Below are 19968 nucleotides of genomic sequence, written 5' to 3'. Positions count from 1 at the left end.
TGTTTGTGCTAAAACAGTTCATTTTATGCTATGTGAATTTCACCTCAATGAAAAAAAATTTGAATACATCTGCTTATCAAGACTCCCTATAAACAAACACATAGAGACAGAGATTGGATTGGTGGTTACCAGAGGGGAAGCGGGGAGGGAGGAGGGTGAAAGGGATAATTCGGTACATGTGTGTGGTGATGGGTTGTAATTAGTATTCTGGTGGTGAACATGATGTAATCTATGCAGAAATAGAAGTATAATGATGTACACCTGAAATTTATACACTGTTATAAACCAATGTTACTGCAATAAACAAAAAATTTAAATAAATAAATAAATAAAAGACTCCCTAAAGAAAACTAAAAGACAAGTTACAAACTGAGAGATACATGTGAAACAAATTTTAACAAATGGCAAGAATCAAGAATAAAACAAGGATGCCTATAGCTCAGAAAGAAACAAACCAAAGCATTAAAGAACAGACAGAAGAGGAAACATATGAAGAGATGTTCAACTTCATAAGTCATCAGAGATATATCCACCAAAGTGACAACAAGATACCATATCGTAGCCATTCCACTGGCAAAAACTTTACATTCTGGTAATATAAGTATTGAAGCAAAGATGGATCCACAGGATATCTAATTCACCGCTGGTGGGAATATAAACTGGTATAACCGCTTTGGAAAAATTAAACATTAACACACCACACAACCTAGCAATTCCACCCTAGGTATATAACCAAGATACCCTTTCGCTTATGTACCAGAGGAGATACACACAAGAATGCTCACAGGAGCACTATCACAACAGCCAAAACTTTATGAATAAACTGTGATAACCACTGCACAGTAAGTATTTCTCAGTAGTCAAAATGGATGAACTGTGACACACAACAATATGGATGACTCTTACTAATGTAGTATCAAGTGCAAAATTCCCAAAAGATTACACAATTTGATTTTTTTATAAAGTTAAAAAATATATACATTTTTTTGTCTTTAAATATATACTAAAAATATATATATTAAAAAATACATATGAGATAAATCTATATAAAAAGGAAACTGAGAGAAAGATAAAACAAGATTCAGGATGGTGGTTCCCTCAGGTGGGAGGAAACAGGGGCATGGGACAGAGAAGGACCACGCGAGTGCTGCAGGTTATAATGATGATTCTGGTTTTCTTGTTGGGTGGTGGATCGCGGTGCTGACTATTATACATGGATGGACAGAGAGACAATTTAAAGAGATGGATACATAAAAGAAGGCCAGGACCACATGTGGACCAAATGATGAGAGTTATGTGCCATGATCATGACTAGTCCAACTCTAGTTACCCGAGGTCTAAAAGAAGAAAAAGCAATTTTAAGAGCTTAGTAAAAGAAATAAATTGCACATTAAGAATTTTTAAATACACTGAACTACATTTATAAAGTACAATAGTACTTTAAGCAGGAAATATCAAGTATTAATCCTTTATGGACAGCCCAAGGAAATGGAAATGTATCTTTCAACTGTTAAACAAAATGTCAAAACAAAAAGTTTGACTTAGCTCACCTCTTCTTGAATATACTGTAATAAGAAGGGAGATGCTCTTAAATTATCAACAGGAATATTGAAGAAGCCCTGAATTTCCTTCTGGTGTAAATCCATAGTAATAAGATGAGTTAGACCTTTGAAAATAAAGCAGAGACAAAACATATAAATGGTTTGCTAACCAGTTGCACTGTATGAATAAGTACTATATAAAATACTATATATAATAAATTACTATTACAAATTGCTCTCTCATCAAAAAAACTCAGCATCTTTATTTCTCAGATTTTTTAGTACGATGTGAGTGTGAAATAATAGAAAATATATATATTGGTCTCTGCTCCCACCTCCTGGCACAGAGCCTAAAACCCTTGTAAATTCCCAAGTGATAAGAGCACTAGGAGCGTCTTTTGTTCTACTGAGGTGACTCCGGGGGGCTCCTGGATGGCTCCTGGATGGGGGCTGGTCACCAGAAAGACCAAGCCATGATGAGAAGCTTGGAATTGTCAGCCCCGACCCCCATCCTCCAGAGAGGGGAGAGGGGCTGGAAATGGAGTTAATGATCCACTATGCCCCTGTAAGGAAGCCTCCATAAAACCCCAGTAGCACAGGTTTTGGGGCGCTTCCAGGTTGGTGAACAGGTGGAGGTTCAGGGAGAGTGGTGCACCCTAAGACGGCATGGAAGCTCCACACCCCTTCCCATATACCTTGCCCTGCACATCTCCTCCATCTGGATGTTCATCTGTATCCTTTATCATCTCCTTTAATAATGAACTGGTAAACTGCAAGTAAACAGTTTCCCTGAGTTCTGTGAGCTGCTCTAGCAAACTAATTGAACCCAAGGAGGAGGTTGTGGGAACCTTAGATTTATAGTCAACCCGTCAGAGGCACGGGTGACAACCTGGACTTGCGACTGGCATCTGAAGGGGTTTGGGGGCAGTCTTGTGGGACTGAGCCCTTAACCTGTGGGATCTGATGCTATCTCCAGACAGATAGTGTCAAAATTGAGTCAAATTGTAGGACACCGACCACGTGTCGTGGAGAATTGCTAGGTGTAGGGAAAAATCCCTACACATTTGGTGTCAGTAGTGTCAGAGTGAAGAGTTCTGTGTGAATAGAAAAGGAAACACACAGGAGGTGGAGAACTGGGCTATTCCCTACTCAGAAGGGAAAGGCTGGGTGGTTTTTCTTACACAGAGATGCATGATTTTCACATCAATTTAAAGTCTTAAAATAGCAAAGATAACAGTAAAGAAGAAATGTCTCTGATAATTCTGTTAGAGCAAATCACATTTCCTTGAAGTTTCCGGCAAAGCCATATTAAGACAAACTGCACAGGCCAGTAATTGGAGAAAATGAAGAACCTTCGCCCCCACTGGCTCCTTAAAGGATATCTGAAGTGATCACCAGAAAAGTATAAGGAAAATTCAATTGGAAAAATTTTTTTAAAGCAAAACTTGCCCAGGGCCGGCCCCGTGCCTTAGCGGTTAAGTGCGTGCGCTCCGCGACTGGCGGCCCAGGTTCGTATCCCGGGCGCGCACCGACGCACCACTTCTCCGGCCATGCTGAGGCTGCGTCCCACAGACAGCAACTAGAAGGATGTGCAACTATGACATACAACTATCTACTGGGGCTTTGGGAGGAAAAAAAAAAACTTGCCCAAAAGAGCAGGAAAGTGAGACTGGTGGCCTGCCCAAGAGAAAGGCTAGAAGAGAGGGGCAAAACCTCTCTGGAAGGCTCAGTGAGCCAGCCTGCTCCCTTCAGACAGCTACCTGTCACAGAGTTTTCAAAAGGGTATGCTGTTGAGGTTGCTGGGGTTCAGGTTTTACCAAATTTTGTTTTATTTTTGCCTTCTTTGGAATGTTACAGTAGAAAACTGATTCTATAGTGTCAGTCTCAAAGTATAGTGCTATGGGGACTTTTTATTCTTTTCTCTCTGTGCAAATGCTCTGTGATACGTGCCTTCTATAATCACATACAGTGATGGGCCACATAAGAACGTGTGGGTCAACGATGGACTGCATGTACGACGGTGGTCCCGTAAGATTAGTACCACATAGCCTAGCTGTGTAGGAGGCTACACCAACCAGGTTTGTGTTAAGTTCACTCTATGATGTCTGCACAACGACAAAATCGCCTAACAATGCATTGTTCACAACACCGCCCCGTCATTAAGCGACACGTGACTGTACACACAGGCACATGCACACACACATACAATAACAACTCGGAAGATTATTTAGAAACAAGCGTGAGACACTTAGGATATTACCTGAAAATGTACAACACAAAATAATACATATGGTTTGCAAAATATGCCAACCTGTCCTGGGAAAGGGAAGAGGCTAAGATAAAAACAGCTGCTGTGCTAGAGTAGTCGGTTCCAAATGCCTTTTTCCCCTTTAAAAACGATCTAAATATGATTGTAACTTGTCATTTCAATGTAATTTTTTAAGCAAAGAATTTAGGAAACTAGGTTGTTCTCATTCCCTCGTGTTGTAGGGAGCTGGGAACAGGGAGAATTCTCCGCACTGTTCTCTCATTATAAATTAGTTGTCTCTAAAAGCTGTATCACTGTTTTCACTCTGTTAAGCATTCTAGTTTAGTTACGACAATGCTTTACAATGTCTAAGATAAAAATAAAACACCCAGGCCCCCAATAAATCACCAAATACCCGCCATTCTTACCAGCTTTGCACATCATCGAAGCCAGCAATTTAGAGACAATGGAGCCTCTTTTCCTCATTTTGCACTGTTTGCTGTAAGGAAAGTAGGGAATCACGCCGATAATGCTTTTGGCACAAGAGGTCTTACACGCATACACCATAATCAGGAGCTCCATGACAGTGGTGTTCACATCCCTGTAACCCAAGAGACAGAAAAGCCCAGAAAGAAACGTAAGATGCTTGATATCTCCCTGGTCCAACAAAGTGTCAGCAATGTGGTACTCATGCCTCTACCAAGACACGAAAAAGAAACCAACAAATTCCTCTCTTCCGGGGACTCCATCAGCTCCCCCTACATTCCCTCTCAGCTGATGACCCTCGTTCCCTTCTCACTGAGAAAAGCACTCAGTCATAAGAGAGCTTCCATGGGCTCCCACGCCACGTGCACCTGCACCCTACAAGTCGGCTGCCCTCGGCCATCAGAGACCAACTTCCACACCAAGCTACTCTAAAATTAGCCCTCCAAATCACGCACTAACCCCCATCGCCTCTCGCCCACTGAAGAGAATGCTCCAGCAATTCCCCCCCTCTTGTTTCTGTCATCAATCTGTTACACTCCCCTGGCTCACACCCATCAGCCTATAAGCAGTATGTCATTTCTTCCATTAAAAACAACTCGTGACCACTTCACTCACTGCCCCATTTCTTTGCTCCCCAGTGCTGTACATCTGAAGAGAGCTGTCTACACTCACTATCTCTGATTCATCTACTCACGTGCTCTCCCAAACACATTCCACTCCAGGTCATCAAGGACCTCCAGTGGCTAAATCCAACGGTCAGTTCTCAGTCCTCCTCTCACTGCCTCCTTGCATCACACGGTGTTCACCCCGCTCCCTGACACACTCGATTCACTGGCTTCCAGGACCCTTTACTGTTCTCCTGCTCCACTTCGCTTCTTTTGCTGGTTCCTCTTCTCTGCAACTTCCTGCCCTAACACTCATTCATTTGCCCCCTTTTCCTTCTATCTCCCTCATTCCTTGAGCTTCTCATCCAATTTCACAGCTTTATAAATGCTGGAGGCTCTCCAACTTACAGCTCCAGCCCAAGCTTCTCTTCTCAACTCCAGTCTAACAAATTCAAGTGCTACTTGACAATTCCACTTGACTCTCTGTTAAGACATCTCAAAACTTCACACATCCCAAACAGAACTGCTCTTTGCCCCCAAACGCCTACTTCACCATAAAACTTTTGCCATCTCAGTCAACGAGAACGCTATTCCTCCAGGTGCTCAGGACAAAAACCTCAGAGGCATCCTGAACTGCTCTCCTGTCCAAAAAGTTACAGAGTCTCACCACTCTGCTACCGCACTGGGGCCGAGCCACTCACTCCTCAACCAGGTGACTGTGACAGCCTGCTACCGCAGGTCTCCCTGCCCCTCCAGCAGATCCTCTGCAGGCCACTCTCCACATAGCATCCAGCTAGATCTTAAAGTGAAAGTCAGACCATGCACTCCTCTGTTCAAGAGCTAGGAACGGCTTCTCGTTTTGTCCATGGCAAAAGCCCAAGGCCCTACAATGGCTCCCAAGGCTCCTTCATAGTCTGCCACTCACCCCCGCCTCCCTGCCCTCCACTCCTACTGCATTGCCCCCTCAGTCTGGCCGCACTGGACCCCTTGTCAGTCCTCACTCCCATCTGAGGGCCCCTGCTCTAGGTGCTCTCACCGCCTGGAATGCTCTCTTAGGGCCCTCGCTCTAGGTGCTCCCACCGCCTGGAATGCTCTGCTCCCCAGCTGGCCAGCTGGCTTACTTCTTCACCTTCTTCCAGTTTTTGTCAAATGTCTCCTTCTCCACGAGGCCCACCCCATCTGCCCTCTCTCTCACCATTACTCCCTCCTCCTGCCATGATGTTTTGTTTTGCTTTTCCATAGCACTCATCACCTTCTGACAAACTAGATAATCTACTTATTGATTATGTTATTCGCACGTCTTAGAACAGACTCCGTGGGCCGGCCCGGTGGCATAGCGGTTAAGTGCACGCGCTCCGCTGCTGGCGGCCCGGGTTCGGATCCCGGGCGTGCACCGACGCACCGCTTCTCCGGCCATGCGTCCCACATACAGCAACTAGAAGGATGTGCAGCTATGACATACAACTATCTGCTGGGGCTTTGGGGGAAAAAATAAACAAATAAAATCTTTAAAAAAAAAAAAAAAAAGGAAGACTCCATGAGGACAAGGATCTTTATCTTTTTCAGTCATTAATGCATCTCACACACCTGTAACAGTGACAAGCATACAGCAGACATTCAATAAACATTTGTAAATGAATGAATGAGTGAATGGAGACACAGAACATTTGGGTGAGTAGGCTTTCTGTTAATATCTAACAAGAAGCCTGACATCTGAATAGCTAAAGCAGATTTTCAGAAAAGCATTCTATGTGAAAGGATAAGAGTAAAGAAACCAACGGGGAGTGTCAAGTTACACCGAGGTTCCCAAACTATGCTCCCAGGAGCACCATTCTTTTGTGACGTGGTAAAGGCTTTCCATCACTAAACTCAAATAATGAACTTGTTTGTATTACAGGAAAAGTTAAGTTAATGGACAGAATTTTCTTAATTTAAAATTTTTCTTATACTTTTAGTGCCTACCACTAGTCTGTACTAAAATGAAGTATAAGATGTATCTGACAACACCAAATCTCAAGGTTAACTATTTCATAAAGACCACGACGTCCAGGCTTTCTGTAACCTGGACAAGACTAAGAACGCTGAGTTAACACAAGCCTACAGCACAGTTCAGAACAACGCAAAATGAGACACGCAGAGAAAATTAAGCAGGTGATTTTGGCTAAGGGATAAGAAACTGACAAAAGGAAGGGGCAGAATGATAAGAGTGCTGAAACAAACAAAAATAAATAAAAGGAAAGAAATGGAAGGACTTGCAAACAGGAAGGATTACAAGAGTCACCCTTCTGAAGTCCTGAATTCTAAGCCCAATTTGGCCTTCAATCCTACTTATCCCCTTGGGTAATGCACACAACCTCTGTGCATTTATCCAAATGGAATCACACTTGTCTCTGAGGAGATCAAAGTAATGCAAACACCAGGAACCAGAAGTGATGTAAGTTGTTCTGTGCTCCGCACTCTCCCCGCCCCGACGCTGGAGGGTGCAGGGTAAGGTGTGGGCACAGGGGCGCTCTCCTAGCGCGATGGCCCTGTGGCAGGCCTGCGAAAGAAGAGAGCGGCGGCAGGCGCAGCACGAACTCGATGCCCCACCGCCCAGCTCTGCTGAGGATCCTAAGTGGCACGGAGGAAATGAAACCAGGGCACCGTGGCAAAGGCAAGCCACCACTCCCTTCTTCACGTTACACATGCTCTCCAGGACGATGGCATGCAATGACAGGTCCCCTCACCCCCTCCTCCCAGAAGAGTCAGATGGCTTCGAGATTTCATCCCGGTGAACCCAGGACCAGGACAGAGATGTTCAAAATTTAGGTGAAAATATGTGTGTTCTGAGTCTAAATTCTCCTAAATTTGGCTCTTCTTCCCTTTTTTTGGTATTTATTGTTATACATATGAACACAAATTTAGCATGCAGTAATTTCTGGAATCTCTAAGCTAAAAAATGGTGCACTACACAAACTGAATTCTAGACCTTATTAAAAATCGCTCTGAGTGAAGAACTTTCATATACAAAAGCACTCAGGGACATCTGTGGACAGGGTGGCATTGGACCAAAGAGTGGTACAGATGGCCTCACTGCACTGAATCTTCTATACCCAGCTCACACATTTCTGACCCCAACAATTTCCAGAACACACGTGTGTCAAATGTCACACCAGACAGGAGACACATTCCTTCAATATACTCTTTTATCTCTCAGCTCATTTAATTTATGCACAAAATAATAAGTAAAGGCTTTAAGAATCCCAAATAAGCAAACTCCTCTCCTCCTGTCTTGTTCTTTTTTTTTTTTTTGGAACTAGAAGAGCTTCTCTGCAAGTTGTATAAAATTCTGGCTACTGACAGGAAATTTAATGGGTTCTATTACGTTATTTCCACCCTTTAAGAACACTGAAAGAATACATAAAAGTCAGCAGTTATGTCAGAAAAATTAGCAGAGTAAGACATACCAATTTTAAAACTATCTCAATTCTTCCTGTCTAGCCAACTCTTATTATTCTCAACAGTCATTCCCAAACAGAAACCCAGAAAGCAACAACACTTCTGTTGGATAAGTACTCACTTTGAAACAGTTTGGATGATGAAAACATCTTTTCCCCTCACGGATTCCTGAATTTGTACTCTTGTTTCTGGCAGGAAAAGAAAAAAGAGGGTAGGGGTGAAGAAGGCATATAATTTACATTTTTAAAAATACACAAAAAATCTGCAGCATTTCCCAATGTTATAAAATATGGAAACTGGAACTGTTACAAACTCATTAGGCTTCAGATGTGATAAAAGATAATGAACACACTGCCATTAATCACATTTTTTAAAACATGTTAAGTTACATGACACGCTTAAGAAGGAATTACATTTCTGACTTAAAACAAGTAAATCTCCCCTTCTCATTTCTCATATATAAGCACGGAGTGCTGTAAAACTCTGAGCAGAGTATCTTTATAGGAAATTATACACTCATTCATTCAACCAGCAACAATTAAGAACTTATTAGGAACAAAATGTTATAATAATGTTGTCAGAGTAAAGATAAATAAGGTCCAATATCCCTACTCTCAAAACACTTGCGATCAGCCACAGGTAAACAATTAGACAAATCCAGAATGGGACATTCTACAAGACAAAATCTTCAAAAAGTCAATGTAATGGGAATTAAAAAAAAAAGGTGAAGGGACTGTTCTAGTTCAGAAGAAACTAAAGAGATATAAAAAGCACATCACTTGAACCAAGAATCCTGGTTTGAAAAAAAAACAGCTATAAAAGGCTCTTTAGGACAACTAGGAAATATAGACTAGATATTAGACGATTAGGAATTATCGTTCGTTTCTTTAGATGTGACAATGGTAGTGTATTTATGTAGGAAAAAGTCCTTATTCTCCGGAGATGCATGGGCAAGCATTCAGGGGTTAAGTGTCTTGATGTCTGCAATTTACTTTCAAATGGTTCCACACACACATATTCATACAGCAAAATGTTAACTGTTGAATCCAGGTGGGAGACATCCATATGGGTATTCACTGGACTATTCTTCTAACTTCTTTATAGGTTTGAATATTTTCATTAAAAATGGTAGAAAAAATAGAATATGGGCTTACAAAAGAATGTGGTACCATGGAAAGAAAACGAACTTTGGAGTTGGGGAGATCTGGATTTGAATCCTGACTCTGCTACTTCCAGGACCTCGTACCTAACATCATCGGATTCAGTTCTTCCGTATCCCTAACAGTATGGAATCCACAATGCTAGCTCCCTCTTTCCTGCCCAACAGACACCATACAGTTTCTCTCCCTCATTCATGAACCTGAAGGGTGGACCCACCTTCTCTTGGGTCTTCTACACTAGCTCTCCTTTAGCCCTCCCTTCCAGACTAGACAAACGGCATCATCCAATTCCCTTTAGCGGCAGAATCTTCTCCAAACTCTTCCCACATAGTTTCTTTAATTACACTTTTTTCCTACTGAAGGCACATGGGGGATATTGGGAAATAGGAAAGAGGAGGCAGTAATGGAAATATAAATAGGGGAAGAGCAAATTCCTTTTGCCTTTTCATCAAAGTCTCTTGTAAGTTCTCTAATATTTAAGTACTTGACAAAATCCCACACTGGAAAAGGAGAGGGAACCAGTATTTACTGAGCACCTGCTATGTGCCAGGAGCTGTGTTAGGCACACAAATTATCCCATTTAATCCTCAAAACAGCCTAATTACCTGCAGTTTAGAAAGGTCAAATAACTTGCCAAGGATAAACTGTCTGACTCTCAAGCCCATGCAAGCTGTCCATTGCTCCTGCCAGAAGAATTTCAAATATCCACCATTTCTACAGAAATTACAAACATTAAATAAAACACGTTTTTTACAACTTGATATTTTTATGTAATGACATAAATCAATTGGCAAAAAGCATTCCCTAACAAGATTTCACGAAGTCTAACTCATGGCGGCTTACAGAGAGAGAAAGAATAACAACCAATTAATATTGTGGCCACAGAGGATTTACTCTTCCTGCCTAAGGTGACACAAATTCAAACAACTACGAGCTAATGTTTCCATTCAGCCGACCAGCAGGTACATGTATCTATGCCGTTATTACTGGATGCGGTCTAAGCATGGAATTCAAGCCCCCAGATGTGACCTGCCCCAGGGTTCTATATCCAGCCAGTACGAGCGGGAGCTAAAACACCACTCTCACCCACCCTGCCTGCCTGACTTCCTGCTAACGGAACTAACTTGACACTTAGTCTAACTGTTTCAACAGTGCAGGATGAAGGACTGAGCCAGCATGTCATATGCCACAAAAAGATCAACGTTACGCATGTCCGAGATAGCTCACCTCTGTTAGGTTCCTGGTAAACCTGCACTTTGCCCATCTCTACCCCCAGCCGCCTGGAGAAGAGAAAGGGGGAAAAAGCTGAAAAGGTAATAGAATAGACTCAATATCTTTACTATTTAAGGATGATTCATAAGTTGATAAAAACAAAATAAAATAGAGGTACTCATTATAAAATTTAAAGTAGATATTAAATTGTTTTGTCACTCCATTCCCTAACCCCTCACCCCCACCCCATGTCTACCCAGGAAGGCCTACATAGTCCTGCTCTGCCTGACTAACTGACCATTTCCTTGTGCCCTCTGTCCTCCAGCTGTGTTCCCGAGATACACCTACACCTCCTGCTGCATACCACAGGGCCTTTGAACCTGCTGTTCCCTCTGCCTGGAGGGCTCTACCCTCAGACTTTCACTTGGTGGCTCATTCAGGTTTCTCAATTCACATACCATCCCCTTGGTTTAAAAGCCACCTGAGCAGCCAAGCTAAAGCAGAATAACTGACCCTCATCATTCCTTTCACACTGTTTTCTTCATAGCATTTATCCCAGTCTGAAATTATCTTGTTTGTTTTGTTGACTTGCTTCTTGTCTGGCTCCCCTACTAAATTTAAGCAGAAAGGATCTTGACTGGCTTATTCACTGTTAATCCCCAACATCTAGGTCAAGGCCTAGTACATAGCAGGGGTTCAATGTCTGTTAATGAATAGCTAAAATTATACTGAACTATAATCTACAGACTATTTTCATATAGCATACGTGTCACTATTCTTTATACTCATGTAATTCTACACATATGGAGCACCTCACACAATCCCTGGCACTCACGAGGCACTCACTAAACGTCTGCTGAGTAGATGTGTAGGGAGTTACGATAGTTTACAAAAAGATAAGCCCTTAATATATAAACAACATGCAGATTAACTATAAAATATCTGCTTTCAAGTTTAACAATCAGTGCTAATCCAATTATCAAATTTAAAACATCACATAACAAATACAGATTTAATGGCTGATTACAACTCACTCAGCAATTTTCTTGGAAAGCTCCATACACGACGAATTAGAATTTGCTGAAAACAACACCAGACCTCCTTTGGTTACGTTCATCTTGGTTTCTAATTCAGGCGGCGCCACACAAAACATCAAAACCTTCTTGGTTTTCCAATTCTCAGAGCCTAGAAGGATACAAAACATATTAAGAACTGTCATATGATATGAAATACACCTGAATGGATTTTTTTTTAATAGCAAATGACTTAAGTTGAAGGAAATTAGTTTTCACCATAATGGAGTGTTTTACATTAAATACATATATGGACAAATAGAAAGTTCATTTGGATTTTAAGGTTCCAAATTTATGGAAATATGTTATCATAAGATTTAATTAGTTTTCATGACCACTGGGAACAAATGATAGACTTACAAGAAAGGCGGAGCTGAAGAGCTCAGTGTTTTACTGTCTGCTGCTTAAAGTCAATTATGGACCAACTCCTTTTATTCTCTGACAACAAAATTCCTCCTGGATTAACACACAGAGAAATGGCAGAGCCATTAGCAAGGACATGGACTGACTGATCCTCCAACAACGAATAAACAACCCATCTCTGCCCAGCTTTTCCTGTACGGAGGTATTTCCCATAATACCTCCCAATATTTCCCATAAAACCTCCCCCGGCCTTGCAGCTGCCTCTCCAATGCCCTGAGTCATGTCTAAAACTAACCTTGTCATCCGCATTTTCCTCTACTGGAACACAAGGCTGACCAGATAATAACTTTACAGGAAAGTGAAGCGACCACCCAAGTGACAGGCAGCAGGGCACCAACAGAAAAGAGCCTGGCTCACAAGTGCTCAGGGCTGAGGTTCTAACCCCAGGCCCGTGAACGTGCTCGTCCACCCTCCACTCAGAGCTGTCCTTACCGCACAAGGAACGTGTGGGACTGAGCACAGGAGCAACAACCGATGGGAGAGGGGGCACCTCCCCGGCGAGCCCACGGCATCTCCTCATATATGTTTACATGTGTTTACTTGGGATGGCTCTGGGAAGGCTGGTGGAGATTAGGAAAGGGCTCAAGCCGAGCAGCTCTTTTTTGTTATTCTTAAATTTTAATTACACAAGTAATACAAAAACACATTCTCACTAAAGCGTTGAAACATCATAGTTTAGGCTAAAGTCACCAGTCCCAATCCCAGGCTCTTCCTACCCACCTTCTTGGAAGTGACAGTTCTTATTAGTTTGATATGGACACCATCAGGCCTTTACACATTCACACATGTGACCCCTATAAAAAATATCCATAAAAATACATTTCTAACACAAAAAAAGATCATCATACAAATCTATCTATAATCTGCTTTTTTGTTAAACAATACATTTGGACAACCCAGGTTAGAAAATATAGACCCATCGTGCCCTTTTTAACTGCTGCCAGTATTCCATGGTGGGGAGATGCCACATTTAGCAGGTCACCACTCTAAACAGGCCTCCTGCGCACATGTGCGCGTCTCTCTGCAGGAACTCCAAGAACAGAACCACTAGGTCATGGGGTGGTGCAATTTACAGTTCCACCAGCAGGCTACGAAAATACACTGCCCCACAGAGCGCCTCTTAAGCGGCATTCCACAAGGGGAAATCTGGAGCACTACAACGGAATTTACCTAACGTCTATGAACTACAAACAGAAACGTATGCACAACTGACCAAAGCCCTAAGGAGACCAAGGAGGACCACTGGAGTCTACCACGGAAAGCGGCCTTGGAGCAGGGATCAGCAAACTACAGCGCACGAGCCCAATCAGGTCCCTCCAAAAGCTATTTCTGTAAATAAAACTATACTGGAACACAGCCACACTCATTGTTGACAAAATGTCTATGGATACAATGGCAGAGTTGAGTATGGGCTGCAAAGCCTAAAATATTATCTGGCCCTCTCCAGAAAGTCCACTGACCTCTGCTTTATAGCACAGTGTGGGCCAGAGTGGCTGCTGTAAATGAAAGAAATAACATACTCAATCATCAATAGTCAGAGTTGGAAGAGATCTTAGGTGTCTTCTAACACCATCTCTCAACCAATACGTGTCTGTATTTAAGAAAAGAGAATACAGATTGGAAAAGGAATCAACAATAAAAACAAAACATTCTCCTTAGTTACAAATACAGGCTTTGTAGTCAACTTCATGTTTGCAACTTGGGTCCTACTTCTCCTAATTCACTTCTAGGCCTTCCATCAATTCATCTCTCTTAGCCTCAATTCCCTCATCCATCCAACTATGAATATTGACCCTACAGGATTACTGTAAAACTAATTTCTGTACAGCACTTAACACAGTGCCCCACGTGTAGGACATGCTTGGTAAATGGAAGCTACACATGAATCGACTTCCAATATTTTGGTTATCTACCAAACAAGTACAGTAATAGGCATGGAGTAGCCATCTTCTTACACCCCCCACCCTTCAAATAAGAAGCTTCTTAAAGTACAACAGTGTTCTTGAGAAGACTTGGAACACTTAGAATGAAAGTATCTGAGGGGTAGGAAGAGACCTGGAACATAACTTGGCCCATCTACAGGACCCCTGCCAAGGAACCACTCCAGATGCCTGAACAGCCCCAGAGCCTGAGGCCAACGTCCTGAGGGCTGGTCCATTCCAAATTCTTCCTTAGGACACGCTGAGATTCCCCTCCCTGCAGCCGCCTCCCCGTCCTTGTCCTGTCCTTGAACATTCACAGGAAACATACTTTCTCTTCCACAGGACAGTCCTCAACCCATCTCAAGATGGGTTCCTCGCCTCTGTGTATTCTCTTCTCCAGGATACTTCCTGCAGCCTTTCCTTACTGGTCACGGTTTAAATGCCCTTCATCACCGACTGTGGTCTGAAGTTCCAGTTTTCAGATACCAGTTTTCTACAATCAAAACCTCACCTAAGCCCACCCTCAAAACGGCACAGGCAGGGGAGTCCATTTGGAAGTGGTTATGCATACAGTCACGCTCTGTGACTGCTCATTTCACAAGCTGTTCAAACATAAGGGCTGTTGCTAGTTTTAATTTTCCTTTTCCCTACTGGAAATCCAAGTTGTGCTCTTCACCACACTTCAAGAAAAGTGAGTTTTCAAGATGATCCTCAGAAACGTGATAATGGCCATGACAGGGCCGGCAGAAGGCTTATTAGCATAAGGCTTTAGTGTGAAATGGAGAGTAAAGAGAACACTCCCATTTTTCCCCCCAGAAACTACAGATGCTTTTACATTATCCCAAATTTACTCTAGAATGTGTTAGAACTATTTATAACACGTATGAAAACACAGCCTTTTCAGAGAACCTCAGCACCTTTCAAAAAGCAAATCACGCTCCTCTTTGAACCAGAGCTGATGATCTGCTCTCACGCAGGAAACCACACTGCAAGGCCACTTACTCCGGATGTGCTGGCGGTCACTTCAAACCGCGCATCCACATTTCAGAGGAGGAAGGCTCGCAGTTGAGCGGCCTGCTTCTCCTGTAAAGCGGCTGCTGTGTAAACACCTCCCATCCACAGCCGGCCCGAGAGGAGCATGGTTTGCCTTCCACCATGGCTAGCTTACCAGTCCTCGGGCAGGTCACCCGGCCTTGCCCCTCCCCACAACAGAGATACTGCTTGGTAAAAACAGCTTCCCCCACCAGGACTTCAGGGCCAGCACAGCCGACTCTCCACTGTGATAGTCTCTGCTGCACACCCAGTGCCAGAACAGCACCTGCATGTGGCAGAGGCGCCACGAGCGTTTGTCAAGTAACAAATGTTGGTTGAATGAAGCCTGACCTGAGTTGCAAAGACTTCACAAATGGAATTGAAAGTACTCTGCAAACTAAAACGCATCATAATGTATAAAGAATTATTTTTATTAGTGAGGTACCTCACTCAAAGAGAATATGCTTTCTTTCTAATACCAGTAGTGAAGAGAACTAGAAGGGCAAACCTAAATTGAATGAATCTTCCAGGCCTCTGTGATCCCAGGCACTTTGCTCGTGTTGCCATCAGAACATTTTTTTACGGCAAACACCATTCTCTGAGTGCTCTGAATTCTTACGACAACTCAATAAAGCAGGTACTAGAAGTAGAGCCATTTTAGACAGGGGGAAGTGAAGCCTAGAGATGAAACTCACCCTAGGCTGCACTGCCTCTCCGCAGCAGACATTACCTCAGTTTCTGTCTGACTTGTAGCACCGACATTACATACAACAGCAGGCTGCACAGCCTGTCCCCCACACCACACAAAACGACCAGATACCTCGCTGAATTCCACAGTACAGTGAGCGGAATCAAACAAATACCCAGATTTTGAAAAATGTCTATAGTAGAACATGCCTTGTTTGGAAAACAATTTATATCAAGTGCCAAAGAAAGAACATATAACTTTGATTCAGTATTTCCCCCTTTGGTAATTTATTCCAAGGAAAGAAAGAGCTATATGCTCAATGATGGTGACTGCTACATTTTTTTAAGAGGAAGAACACTGGACATATGGAAAGGTTTCATAATGGGGTAACTAAAACTCTGAATATACATTCAATATAATAAAAACGATAAATATCCAAGACTATGCAAAAGTGCTTATACTAAGTGAATAAGACAACTGCGTCTACTCTAATCAAAACTGGGCAATAATGGCATAGACCAGGCCACGACAGGAATACGGACAAGAAGAGGGGTATGCTTTAGTGGGGTTCAATAATGTGGATAAATTATTTTCACTTGTGCATTTAAATATTGTAAACATTAGAAATCACACTTCCTCACGCCCAAATCCCCATTCCGCATTTCCTTCTTTCTAACAAAGGCTAAACACCTAAACTGCGCCAACATTAAACTAAGGGGGAAAAATCCTTGTCATCAATGTAACATTGATGTTTTGCGGGAAAACATTTTAAAGTAGAATAATATCTAAAAATTACATCAAGGTCCTCCCTCAAGCTCTGCCAGGTGAGCTCTGAGCGGAATAAAAACACCGTTTTTGACGGTAACAGACATGTCCGCGACTGGCCGGCCGACCAAGGGAAACGGTCAGGGCTCCGCCGGATTAGAGATCCGGGGTCTGGGTCTGAGCTTATCTTCCGAGCCGCCGGCCGCAGGTCCCTTCATCGGGGACCGGCCGCCGCGGGCGCCCGCAGTGAGGGAGCCCGGGGCCGCGCGCCACGCCCGGGCCCGCGGACCCCGGGCAGGAGAGGGGGGCAGGGGGCGGCGGGCGCGGGGCCGGGGTCTCCGGTTGTGCCCCCAGCCGCCGCCCCGCGACCGCCACCAGTGCCCGGCCGGCGCCGCGGCCGCCCGCCCCTGCACCTGCGCCGCACTTCCGGAGCCCGCGGCCCGCGCCGCCACTCGCCGCTGGCTCCCGCCCGCCTACCTGGCCCCGACCCCAGCCCCGGCCCCGCCGCAGCCTCCGCCGCCGAAGGAAGAGAGCGCCGGGCCTCCACGCGGCGTCTCTAGCAGCAAGATGGCGACCCCATACGCGAGACCGGCGTCCGCGGCCACTGCGAGCATAGGGGCGGGGCCGCGGCGGGGCCGGGGCGGGGCTGCGGGGGGCACCTGGCTCGGGGCGTGGGCGTGGCCGGGGCGTGGCCGGGCCGGGCCGGGGCGAGGGCGGGGCTGCGGAGGCACCTGGCTCAGGGCGTGGGCGTGGCCGGGGGCGGGGCGGGGCTGCGGAGGTACCTGGCTCGGGGGAGGTCGTGGGCGTGGCCCGCCCGCGGGGGCCGAGCGGGGCCTTCTGGCCAGGCTAGGAGGGTGGGGCCAGGCCGGCACGAGGGGCGGGGAAGGGGGCGGGCTGAGACTCTTTGGGCCATGGGATGCAGCTAACCCCGGGGCTGCTGTGCAAGTGAGAGGCAGGTTACACGGAAATCGAGGGCGGACTGAGGCTGAGGTTTGGAATTACAGATGTCTGCGTTCAAGTCTTACTGGCCTGCAATCTTGGGCAAAGTCACTTCACCTCTCTGAGCCTCAATTTTCTCATCTGAAAAATGGAGATCATCGTAGCACCCATCTCACAGGGTTGTTGTGAGAATTGAGATAACACCTGCAGAGCTTTTAGCGCAGTTCTGGCATGTAATAAACGCTCAGTTATTATTATTATTATTTGCTTTATTGCCCTTCTTTTATTATAAAGGAATTGGTGCTTTTGGTATCCATTGCCTGAATTCTTTATAATTTAAGTATGTTTTCCCTTTATCATATACATAATAACAAACGTATGTAACACTTGCCGCGTGTCAGGCCAGGTCCTCTTAAGTGCTTACCATATATTACAGTATTATTTAATCCTCACAAGAGTATGAGGTAGATATTATTATTATCTCCATTTTAACAGTTGTGTGAACTGAGACACCGACGTTGAATATCTTGCCCAATGACAAACAAAGTGGGCAAGAATTTCAACCCAGGCGGCCTGGCGCCAACGTCTGCACTAAACCATCCCCTGCCCCACACCGGCTCTCCAATTCTGCTTCGTATTTTTCACAAGAGTGAGGCATGAAATCAATCGTCCGAGGTTGCGCAGCTAGCTAGAAGCAGCCAGTCCTCATAGTCCAACCTCATAGTCCAACAGTCAGGGAATGTAAGCATCTCAATTTATAAATTAGGTGATACGTCATGAAATGGAGTTGTTTGAGACATTTCCTTTGCCTGACAACTTTACAGGGACACACCTCTGCAAAGAGCAAGTCCCACGAGCCCACTGATATATTCATGTAACAAAACTGAATCTTCTTCCAGCGGACTTTTGTTTACTTCCCTCTTTCTGCACTCTGTTCTAACCCCGGACACACCCCCACCATGTGCTCTGGTGGCCTTGGCTCCATCCTTCACCTTGGCATGTGACTGAATCTGGCCAATCAGGGAAGCTCTTCCCTCTCAGTTCGCTGATTCGCTCCAAGGATAGGCGGCTGAACCAATCGGAGCCCAGGAGACTCATTCTTGAGCAGTGTGTGCAACTGTAGCTAGAGACTCTTTGTTTTCCTGTTGCTGTCAGGATGCCTGGAGGGGAACCACCCAAGAGAGATGCTGAGAGAAGAGAGGGAGGGATAGAGATGGGCTGGTTGAGTTTAAGCTGAATCTGAAGTGAGTAGGTCCCTAGAATTTTTGTGTGTGTGTGTGTGAGGCGATCAGCCCTGTGCTAGCATCTGCCAATCCTCCTCTTCTTTTGCTGAGGAAGACTGGCCCTGGGCTAACATCCATGCCCATATTCCTCCACTTTATGTGGGATGCCGCCACAGCATGGCTTGCCAAGCAGTGCGATGGTGCGCGCCCAGGATCCGAACCGGCGAACCCTGGGCCGCCACAGCGGAGCGTGCGCACTTAACTGCTTGCGCCACGGGCCGGCCCCTAGACTTTTTAATTACGGGACCAATAAATTCCTCCCCTCCACCCTCTGAAGCCAGTGTGGGTTGGGTTTCTACCATTCGCAGGTGCCTGTGTGTTCTCCTCCTCTGCTTACTTCTCTTTTTTTTTTTTTTTTTTTGAGGAAGACAGGCCCTAAGCTAGCATCTATTGCCAATCCTCCTCCTTTTTTTCCCCAAAGCCCCAGTAGATAGTTGTATGTCGTAGTTGCACATCCTTCTAGTTGCTGTATGTGGGACGCGGCCTCAGCATGGCCGGAGAAGCGGTGCGTTGGTGCGCGCCCGGGATCCGAACCCGGGCCGCCAGTAGCAGAGTGCACGCACTTAACCGCTAAGCCACGGGGCCGGCCCTGCTTACTTCTCTTTGTTCTCTCTCACCAGCCTGGTCCTCCAGCCCTGAACTATAGGGCCTTTACACATGCTGCTCCTGCCTCCAGGAATGCACTTCCTCCTGCAGTCCTCACCCCCGTAACTCCTACTTAAACTACATCTCAGCTCAATTGTCATTTTCAAGCCTTCCCTAAACCACTCCCCTCCCCCCAAAAAAAACCTATTTCATGTATTTTTCCTTCATGAAGTTTATCATGATTGCTAATTAGGTATATTTATTTGGGTGATTATTTTATAAATACCTCCACCCCAGCCACCTGAGACAGTAAGCTCCATGTGGGCAGGCTCTTTGTCTCTTTTGCTGATCACTGTTTCCCAGTCCCCAGCACAGTGCCCGGCACAAGTATGATATTCAAGAAATGTCTGTAAAATGGGTTACCTCAGAATTAACCCCTTTGGTGGAAAGGAGGTGGGTCGTAGCACAGAACTGTATAGTATTTGCACCACACAGAGACAATATTCCTGAAATTTTAAAAATCGGCTCTCGTGAGCCATTATCAGCTGGCTCCCGCATATCACTGCTT

General features: G+C 44.8%; 1 protein-coding gene across 6 annotated transcripts in view; it reads right to left on the bottom strand.

The window, feature by feature from the left end:
- Positions 1-17180, bottom strand: part of PRPSAP2 (phosphoribosyl pyrophosphate synthetase associated protein 2) — a 50271-nt gene extending 33091 nt beyond the window's left edge. The window contains exons 1-7 of one of the 6 annotated variants that reach the window (XM_058559567.1): positions 17071-17180; positions 12124-12219; positions 11725-11875; positions 10706-10758; positions 8440-8506; positions 4218-4390; positions 1551-1666 (exon numbers count right to left, since the gene is read on the bottom strand). In XM_058559567.1, the coding sequence (XP_058415550.1) occupies positions 1551-1666; positions 4218-4390; positions 8440-8506; positions 10706-10758; positions 11725-11843 (528 nt within the window). In that variant the 5' untranslated portion in view covers positions 11844-11875; positions 12124-12219; positions 17071-17180. Of the gene's footprint in view, positions 1-1550; positions 1667-4217; positions 4391-8439; positions 8507-10083; positions 10193-10705; positions 10784-11724; positions 11876-12123; positions 12220-12906; positions 14364-17070 lie in introns of those variants that run through there. The other 5 variants (XM_058559562.1, XM_058559564.1, XM_058559565.1 and 2 more) reach the window with 5 other exon arrangements.
- Positions 17181-19968: the final 2788 nt, after the last annotated feature.

Source organism: Diceros bicornis, chromosome 18 (assembly GCF_020826845.1).
Source record: "Diceros bicornis minor isolate mBicDic1 chromosome 18, mDicBic1.mat.cur, whole genome shotgun sequence".
Lineage (NCBI taxonomy): Eukaryota > Metazoa > Chordata > Mammalia > Perissodactyla > Rhinocerotidae > Diceros > Diceros bicornis.
This window is presented reverse-complemented; position numbering and strand designations above follow the sequence as displayed.